This window comes from Cornus florida, unplaced genomic scaffold (assembly GCF_030987335.1).
Source record: "Cornus florida cultivar Cherokee Brave unplaced genomic scaffold, ASM3098733v1 CherokeeBrave_3.0.0_Hap2_Chr01, whole genome shotgun sequence".
Classification (NCBI taxonomy): Eukaryota; Viridiplantae; Streptophyta; class Magnoliopsida; order Cornales; family Cornaceae; genus Cornus; species Cornus florida.
Window position 1 is genome coordinate 118,934,631 of NW_026775571.1, and position 9,139 is coordinate 118,943,769.

The 9,139-nt window shown below is 34.6% G+C and overlaps 1 protein-coding gene across 1 annotated transcript; it reads left to right on the top strand.

Annotated features, from left to right (window-relative positions):
- The first annotated feature begins 3,899 nt into the window (after positions 1-3,899).
- LOC132266919 (protein translation factor SUI1 homolog) lies at positions 3,900-7,878 on the top strand. Its single transcript, XM_059767941.1, has 5 exons — positions 3,900-4,065; positions 5,474-5,585; positions 6,942-7,147; positions 7,257-7,310; positions 7,523-7,878. Exons 2-5 carry the CDS (start codon positions 5,549-5,551, stop codon positions 7,565-7,567), a joined length of 342 nt encoding a protein of 113 aa, XP_059623924.1. The 5' UTR covers positions 3,900-4,065; positions 5,474-5,548; the 3' UTR covers positions 7,568-7,878.
- The last annotated feature ends 1,261 nt before the right edge of the window (positions 7,879-9,139 follow it).

The window sequence follows — 9,139 nt, forward strand, 5'->3', positions numbered from 1 at the left end:
ATTAAGTTTAATTTTGACAAACACATATATGTAACACAGTAACAATCCCGCATATATGAGCTAATCTCTTGATTGTTTTTTTGTTGCAGGCCATTGTGGTGAACATTGTTCGTAATGGAGAACAGTATCCCGTAACAGTTTTTACGAATCAAAGCATTTTGGACATGAAACTGCTTGTACAACAACGTTGGAACATTCGTTTTGACAACCACAGCCTTGCCTACAACGGACAGTGGCTAGAGAGTGGAAGGAGACTGGACTATTACCAAGTCCCAGACGGAGCCAATATCCATTTCTGTGAAGGATTTCCTGTTGCTGTCATCAGTCCCACCGCTCAGTTTCAGCTACTACTCAAAGACACAACGTCGGTGCAGGAATTGAAGGATGAAATTCGCAATCAAACTGGCCTTATTGATTACCATGTCACAGTTCGTGTGGATGATAGGGAAATGACAGATGATACTTCTCGTATGTATATCTATGGTGTTGGTGAAGGTTCTTTCATACACGCCAAATGAACACCTATGTAGCTGCTGTTTGATCAGTATGAACTTAATTTGGTGGACTAATATATATATATATATATATATATATATATATATATATATATATATATATATATGAGCTAGATAGGGTGTGGTTTGGGAGGAGGTCTTTCTCGCTATTAGTATTTACTAGTATCATCTAGGTTTAAGAGTACGTAGCTACGTACTCACATTATCTGAAAATTATATTAATGTATGGATGGAGATGCATATGCAATTAATGAAATATAAGAATATATTATTAAGTTTTTGCATTGGTAGCAACTAGTTTTTAATTACAAACACTTCAATTTGCATTTGCATTCTTGAATAAAAACCTTCATGCCCTTCAACTGATATAACCGCCAGAACTGTCATTGTTTAAATTTATGTTCTGTAAACGGAATTTCATTAATGCAGATATAGATTTTCGGCAAGTTTTCTTGCCATGTCAAAATAAAAAATACCCAACTCAGTCACAAGTCACAAGTGGTGCAAATATTTCTGAAGTTGACAATATTGTCAATGTGTGTGTGTAAAAACAATGTCAATGCGTCGGCTCAACAGAAAATGCAAAACATTTGTGCAATGAGAATGCACTTTTTTTCAACTCTGTTAACGTTAGTGTACGTTAATCTCACAGATCCTCCTCTTTTAACTCAAAATCTCAATTATTTAAAGACTGAACAATAAATCCAAATTCGTATATGACCTAACTCAAATTCTCAATTAGTGAAAGGGTAAAGCCATTGGATCTCTCTCTTATACATGGTATGAGGGCTACCATTCGCATGAGGTTCAGCAGCATATACAATATGACAGATATTCAATGGCCTCGATGGATGGCAAGGGGGGAGCAGTTTTGGGCGGGTATACTCTCCCTCGTCCTCACAACTGTTTAGAAACTCTTGCTCCATTCCCATCCAAAACTGCCTAAACGGAGGATCTTTCCACCCTATTCCTGTTTGTTTAACTTTTTTGCCCTATGGGCACCCGCTCCACCCCATTTAGTTCCAGAATTTCTCCTCATTTTTTAAATTTTTTAAGGAAAAAAAAAATCCTTAAATACAATATATAACTATTGAAAAAAATCATAAAAAATGGGCAATCAATAATTTAACATAAAATTCAAGGATATGAGCATTCTTAGTTCATGGGGCTCTGCTGTTCATTATAACGGTTGAGAAAGTAAGTGAATTTGAAAAAAATCATAAAAAATGGGCAATCAGTAATTTAACATAAAATTCAAGGATATGAGCATTCTTAGTTCATGGGGCTCTGCTGTTCATTATAACGGTTGAGAAAGTAAGTGAATTTAACTTAAAGTTTCTAGAGTTAACTATATACACTAAAAAAATAAGGATAATTTAGTCATTTACCTACCTAAACAGGGCGGGGCGTGGTGGAGTGACGTCCCCCCATCCCCGTCCCGAACTTGCGCGGGTTTTCATTCATAAAAATCATTCCCGCCCAAATAAGCTAAACGGTCCCCCAAAATCACTATAAACGGGTGCGGGGTGGGATAGGTACTCGTCCCAGCGGGGCAAATTGCCATCCTATCAATGATGGACGATAGCCAAATTAATTAAAGCTAAAATAAAATAAGAAATCTTTTCTTCCTCATCAATTTCATGTTGTGTAGTGTCAGGCAATATGTGCGTGAAAGCAAAAATCTGACAATAAGAATCACATTAAAACTACCTTCACCAATGGCATGAAAATGTAGTAATAAGATCAGATATATTATACGCAACACTTATTCAATATGCATAGAACAGTGTATATATATGTTGCAATATTTCTTTGCTGAATCTTGATATTAATCTCTTGTGTTTGTGCACAATGGACCTGGAGAACAATCCCGTATGAGCTTTAGAGAATATAACTTGTTTTTGTGTGTTTAGTCTCAAGTGTTTTATGTATATGTAACAGTGTGTTGATTTTGTTTTTGTTGCATGCAGAGCATTTTGGTGAACATTGTTCGTGATGGGGAACAGTATCCTATACTAGTTTACACGAATCAAAGCATTTTGGACATGAAACTGGCTGTACAACAACGTTGGAAAATTCATTTTGACAACCACAGCCTTGCCTACAACGGACATTGGCTAGAGAGTGGAAGGAGACTGGACGATTATCAACTCCCACACGGAGCCAATATCTATTTCTATGGAGTTCCTGTTGCTATCATCACACCCACCACTCAGTTTCAGCTACTACTCAAAAACACAACGTCTGTGCAGGAATTGAAGGATGAAATTCGCAATCAAACTGAACTTATTAATTACCATGTCACACTCCGGGTGGGTAATAGGGAAATGACAGATGATACTTGTCGTCTTTTCACCTATGGTGTTGATGAAGGTTCTGTCATTCACGCCCATTTTTTAGCTAACTAGCTAGCTGTTTGATATATATATAATACCCTAGTACTATAAAATATATATATATATGAGATAAATAAAGTGCAGGGTATGGTATGGTTTAAGAGCAGTTTCTAGCTATTAGGATTAACTATTATCTAGCTTTAATTAAGAGTATGTAGCTACTCTCATTATCTGAAAATTATATTAATATATGGAGATGCATATCCAATTAATGAAATATTTCAATATTTTAGTTTATCTTTTAAGCATGTATATATATATGGTTCCAATGCATATTTGACTTAAAAGGATTTGCATAGTTCTGTCCACAAAAGTTCATGATAATAAAATGCGGGCAACCAATAAAGAATTTTATTTAATTTGTGCAATATTAGAGAAAAAACTAATTATAAAAAAATATAAAATTAAAAAAAAAATAAAAAAAACTCAAATGGTCAACAACATCTCAGAAGGAGCAAGAATAAAACCAACCAAAAACAAAGAACAAAGTCAGACAGACCCGTGTGTTTTTTTTTTCCAAAGATTAGTCAAACAGAGTTACCAAACAAAAGACTAATAGCACATGAATGATAATGATAAAATTTCGGTTATAAAGCGATTGTTTAGAGGAGTTTAATGCTGCTTAGCCAAATTTTTATTAGAAGTTGTTTGTGAAACATAATCAAACTTATATGCACAATAATACTTGTATAACATTCAAATACAATTTTTTTTTTTTAACAAATAACACTCAAATATAGATATCTACATGCCTAATACATACAGTACATATAAAGCTAATTCAAAGGGCCGTTTTTAAGTATTTATAATTATTTTATGAATCTAATAAGAATTAGAATTAGAATTAGAATTAGAATTAGAATTAGGAATGGAATTAACTTTATTACCCTTTTACCAGAACGTAAAATTCAGAGTGTTGGTAAAGTGGAGCCCAGGTTGGTGAAAAAAGTGTGTGGTCAAGGAAAGACGACTTGTCCGAAATATAAGTTGGGTTTGGCCGAGTTCAGGTAGATTAATCTAGAATTCTAGATCCAACCGCAAATTTCTCTCTCTCTCTCTCTCTCTCTCTCTCTCTCTAAACTTCTCTGTTCAGATTTGTTTCGTCTTTCAACGTTTTCTTCATCAGTCGATTCCATCTTCGGAATTCGTATCAGGTACTTTGATTTGCACACGCACATATATATGTTTATTAAATCAGATTTTGTTGTTGTGATCTGATCGTCATCTCTATCAATTAAATTCTGTAGTGAATTTGTTCGAATCTCTCTCCATCTCTTTTTCTTTGATTCTTCTTGGAGTTATTCTGGGGTTTTCTTGATCATAGGGTTTTGGTTTTTCTTTTAATCGCGACTTCTATTTTCTGGTCTCAGTTTGATAATTGATTCATCATTATATTTAAAAATTGTAACTTTTTGGTGAATTTTGATAATTGATTCATGATTATATTTAAAAATTGTGACTTTATGGTGATTCTATCATTTATTTCACAAATATTGTTATTTTGAATCCCTTTATCTTTCTTAGACTCTGCTATGTTTTAAATAAATTAGTTCTCTCTGTAATACACACACACACACAAATAATGCGAACCAAGAACACAATCAAGAAATTGATAGAAAAGTAAACATGCCACACACAAAGATTTACTTGGTACGGCAAAAAGCTCTCTTTCTGACACCCCAAACCCTAGATGCCCTTGTATAATAGTTCTAATCTGTAGTGTTAATTTTGATTGTCATAATTGGGATCTTCGTAGGAAATTAGGTTTTAGTATTTAGATTGCCAGGAGCTAGTAATCAATGGATAGAGAACAGGAAGAAGGTTAGGGGTTTGGAAGGGCAAAAGGCAAAAACAAATGTTGCATTTGATAATTAGATTCGGATTTAGCATTATTACTCTGATCTCTTGTTCAATAATTAAGCAGAAAGGTTACTTGTAGCAAATATCTATACCATCATTTGAAGGTGGCTTTTGGGCTTCCTATCTTTCTTTGAACCTTTGAAAGTAGATGCCCTTCATACAGTTAAGCTTGGACTTGGTGTCCTCGTCTCAATAAGAGAAATATTTTATTGATTGATCACTTAACTTATTCCTGTGGGTTAAAACATACTTTCTAATGTTTGGGATGCTGATGACTCATTTGGTTGATTTATGGTTTTGTTTGTGTTGTTAATGGGGGAGATTGCTTAAATACCCAGTTGATATACATGTATGTGTGTGCGCGCATGTGTATTCATACATTTGTTGTTGAGTCCTTTGGGATGCTACGGTACTACTATTAGTATTATTATTTTTAACTTTCTTCTTAGGCATTGGAGAGGCATATCCATCTTGCGTTTTTTTTTCTTTTTTTTAGCATCAGGAGCATCTAAATGCCATGAAAGAAGGGTATTGTGGGCGGCGTGCATGATGATATTTTTTTGCCCTCGCATACCATTTTTTTTTTCCTTTATTCTTTTACTTTACATTTTAGTAGTTTTTGGAATTATATACCAACTCCTCTTATTTGGCGTCATTCCTTGTCATTGATATGTAGCTGATGGAATTTTCAACTTGTTTCAGCTGAGCACTTTTGTTTAAAGTAAAGGGAATATTTGCTTATTTGTTTGGTCCCTTCAATTCTAGTAGCCAAGTTTCATGTCTGAGCTCGACATCCAGATCCCCACTGCCTTTGGTATGTATATTTTATTTGTTTCATTTAGTCGTTATGTTTTAGACCTGTATATAAAAGCATGTCTACAATGGAAAAGCAATCATCTTGTATGATCTCTTACACAACTGGTTCTTTATATCATACCTTGGGCTGCAAGTTGGCAACTCAGACCAACCTGAAGTTCATAGTGGCTTGGACTTCTGTTTTTTTTTTTTCTTATTTCATTTATTTTCCTTTTATTAATACCTGAGTTGGAAAAGCAGCTCAACCCCAATTTGGGTTAAGGCTTATATAGCCTTCTAATGCGGTGCTATCAGGAAACTCTCTGCAACTCAACTGCTACCTTTTATGATACAAATTTAATATTTGTTTCTTTTATGATACAAATTTAATATTTGTGTGTGTGTGGTTGTGGTAATTAATTTTTTTGTTGTTAAAGTGATGTACAAATAATTTGATGTTAGCCTCTCCTCTTTTTAATGCCAATTCCAATCATACGGAAGTTGGACACTGCAATCATTGTAGCTGTAATTTAGCACCCAAGTATATAGTGGTACTTTATGAAGCTGTAGCACAGACATATGACATTGCGTGGCACAGCATGGAAATGTCAACATGAAAAATTTAAACAAAAAAGGACATGACACAATCGAGACAACAATTTATATAAAAATTATATTGTATGTGATGAACATTAGCATATGTAAGTATACTTTTTTATGGTCATAGCATGAAATTGGTAACCCATGAATGATAATAATCACAGTAAACGCTGCTAGATGGACAAAGGTATGTACTAAGGACACAAAAAATATGTGTATGCCTACTATGTTCACTGATAGCTTACACGACTCCTTTCATCTTCTTGCTCAATTCTTCCATAAATTATCATATATCCTACTCTATTATTCAGTGTAGTTAAGCAAAGGTTTATAAAAGAAAGTCATCCCAGCATATAAATGTTATTGGTCACATTTTAGCTGAGTACCAATAAGTGTATCACGTGTCCAGAATGAAGATTTTTTTATATTTATGAATCCACCAGGATGACAAGAAATGTTTGTGTTTGACGTGTATTTAAGCCACGACTCCTCTTTAAAGGTACCTGTGCTTGTTAGTGTACTGTCATTTGGGTCCAATAGCTCCAGAAACAGTAGCTTTTCATTTTTCTGTTTTTATGCTTCAATGAAGAACACTTTTTGATGTGTGGGATGATCAGGTAGAGAGCTATAACTTATGTTAGGATGATCATACATATGCATCATGTCAATTTATATCAAGACAAGCTAGTTTTAACTTTTGTGTTATCTTTATGATGTATTCCCTGGATGAGCAATCTGAATGAAGTGGTAAGTGTTCTTTGTATGGTGTTGACAGATCCATTCGCTGAGGCAAATGCTGAGGACTCTGGTGCTGGGTCAAAGGAATATGTGCATATCCGTATACAGCAACGCAATGGTAGGAAAAGCCTAACAACTGTCCAGGGGTTGAAGAAGGAATTCAGCTACAACAAGATACTCAAGGACCTTAAGAAGGAGTTTTGCTGCAATGGTACAGTTGTCCAAGACCCCGAGCTGGGCCAGGTGAGCATGTGATGCTATTATTACATGTCATAAAGTACACCCTCCTTTTTCTTGCTACTGCTTTGGGGCTCATATATCTAATCTTTATAAAATTACGCAATGTACTTAGGTTATCCAACTTCAAGGTGATCAGCGGAAGAACGTCTCCTCCTTCCTTGTTCAGGTAATTTTGTTGCAGCACTTGGAGGCCAGAACCTAACATTCTGCGTCATATGCATAAAAAGTCTGTCCTAGCTTATATTCATGCATAAGCAACACCCACTTTTATCATTGCACTGATCAAGTTCTTACCACACATTAATTATATGTTACAGTAATACTTTTATTAGTTTGTAAGGTCTCTAAAGTTATTTTTTCATCTTTATTGTCTAACAGGCTGGCATTGTGAAGAAGGAACACATAAAGATTCATGGTTTCTGAATAACAATACTGGCAGCATATTGAGGCGTGTGCTTTGCAACTGTTGCTGTTTCTAAGTGATAATATTAATTATATGGGGTTCTGGATATAATAGCCCTATTGCATGTACTCTTTATCTGTCTTTGTTTTTTTAAAACTGTTTTCTGGCTTTACTGTTGGCTTTGTCTTGATGTTTGGTGGTCTCATTTAAAGCTGCATCCCGTGTAATATGTTGTGAGGATTATGGGTGGTTGTTACTCTTCTGCCTTCATCTTTATCCAAAATATTATATCATTAGTTATATGGACAACCGGAATATGTTTCAGTGCTTACATTCTTTCCTTGTATCACCATTTTTACCTTTTCGCAAAACTTGCATGTCTTGCTGCCTATTAGGCTTTTGCAGTGGGTAGGTACAAAATGTCACGGGTTCAAGTAGCTTGCAACAAAGTTGGAAAGTTAATGTGAAGAAAATTGAAATGATTACTGGTGTGATAGATACTGTATACAAACCAAAACAGGGAGTGGAAGCTTCTCGAGAGATTTAAAGAAAAAATTATTGAAAAACTAAAAACAATAGAGAAAATAACGCATTTTATGTGGAGATGTGTTCAAACTATAGTAGCAGAACTTGGAAATCTAAGGATAAAAAGGGGTACGAGAAGGAGCCAGTGGATGAAACAAAGCACTGTACGCAAACAGAAAATTGTAAAAAAAAAAAAAAAAACAAAAAAAAAAAATTGTGTTTGGTTCAGTTTTTAAAACTGTTTTATGAAAATTAATTATAAAAAAATTTATTTTCAGATAATATTCTTTTATTGTAAAACACCCTTAAATTAAAAATTCATACTGAACAGTAACCCAATCGATCCAAACCCATCCACCGCCCAACTTCCGCCACAACCACCACCGCCACTAACACATATATACACACACATATACATTATTTTATTGAACCCATCAACCTCGATGCCTATCCTTTATTGCGGCTGTGAATATAACTTTCGTACTTGATATAGTCTTGATTTGGGGATTCAATTTTGGGATTTTGTCAACATGGGTTAGGGTTCTAGAATTGGAGATTTTTCTGAAATTGGGCTCTAACAGTCATTTAAGGTTAGAGATTATTATACATAGCGAGGTATAGATTTTTGGGGAAGAAATCTCTATTATAGGATGATATATATATATATATAGAGAGAGAGAGAGAGAGAGAGATACGGATTTTTGGAAAGACTGGTTCGAGCACATTGATCAGGAAGAGAGACTGACACAGATATTGGGGGAAAAAAAATGGATTAGGAGGTGTTTGGGTGTAACAGTTAAGAAAAGCACATATCTTGTGAAAAAGATGACCAATGAAAATGTGTTGCGGGGAAGACGAACAATGAAGATGTATATGTGCGTGTCTATATAGAATGGTGCAAGAGCATCTCCAAGAAATCTCTAAAATTTAGATCTCCAGATTTGCTATATCAGCATTATTTATAAGTCACCTTAACATTTTTAAGGGTCACGCCAACTTTTTTGACGCTTCAAATTTTAGTTATCCCAAATGCTCTAACGTGCATTTTCTCTCTTTAAAAATATTAA

Coding starts and splice junctions, on each gene's coding strand:
- LOC132266919 (XM_059767941.1), top strand. CDS start 5,549: ATGTCTGAGCTCGACATCCAGATCCCCACTGCCTTTG. Junction 7,148..7,256: donor AAGACCCCGAGCTGGGCCAG/GTGAGCATGTGA, acceptor CAATGTACTTAG/GTTATCCAACTTCAAGGTGA. Junction 7,311..7,522: donor TCTCCTCCTTCCTTGTTCAG/GTAATTTTGTTG, acceptor ATTGTCTAACAG/GCTGGCATTGTGAAGAAGGA.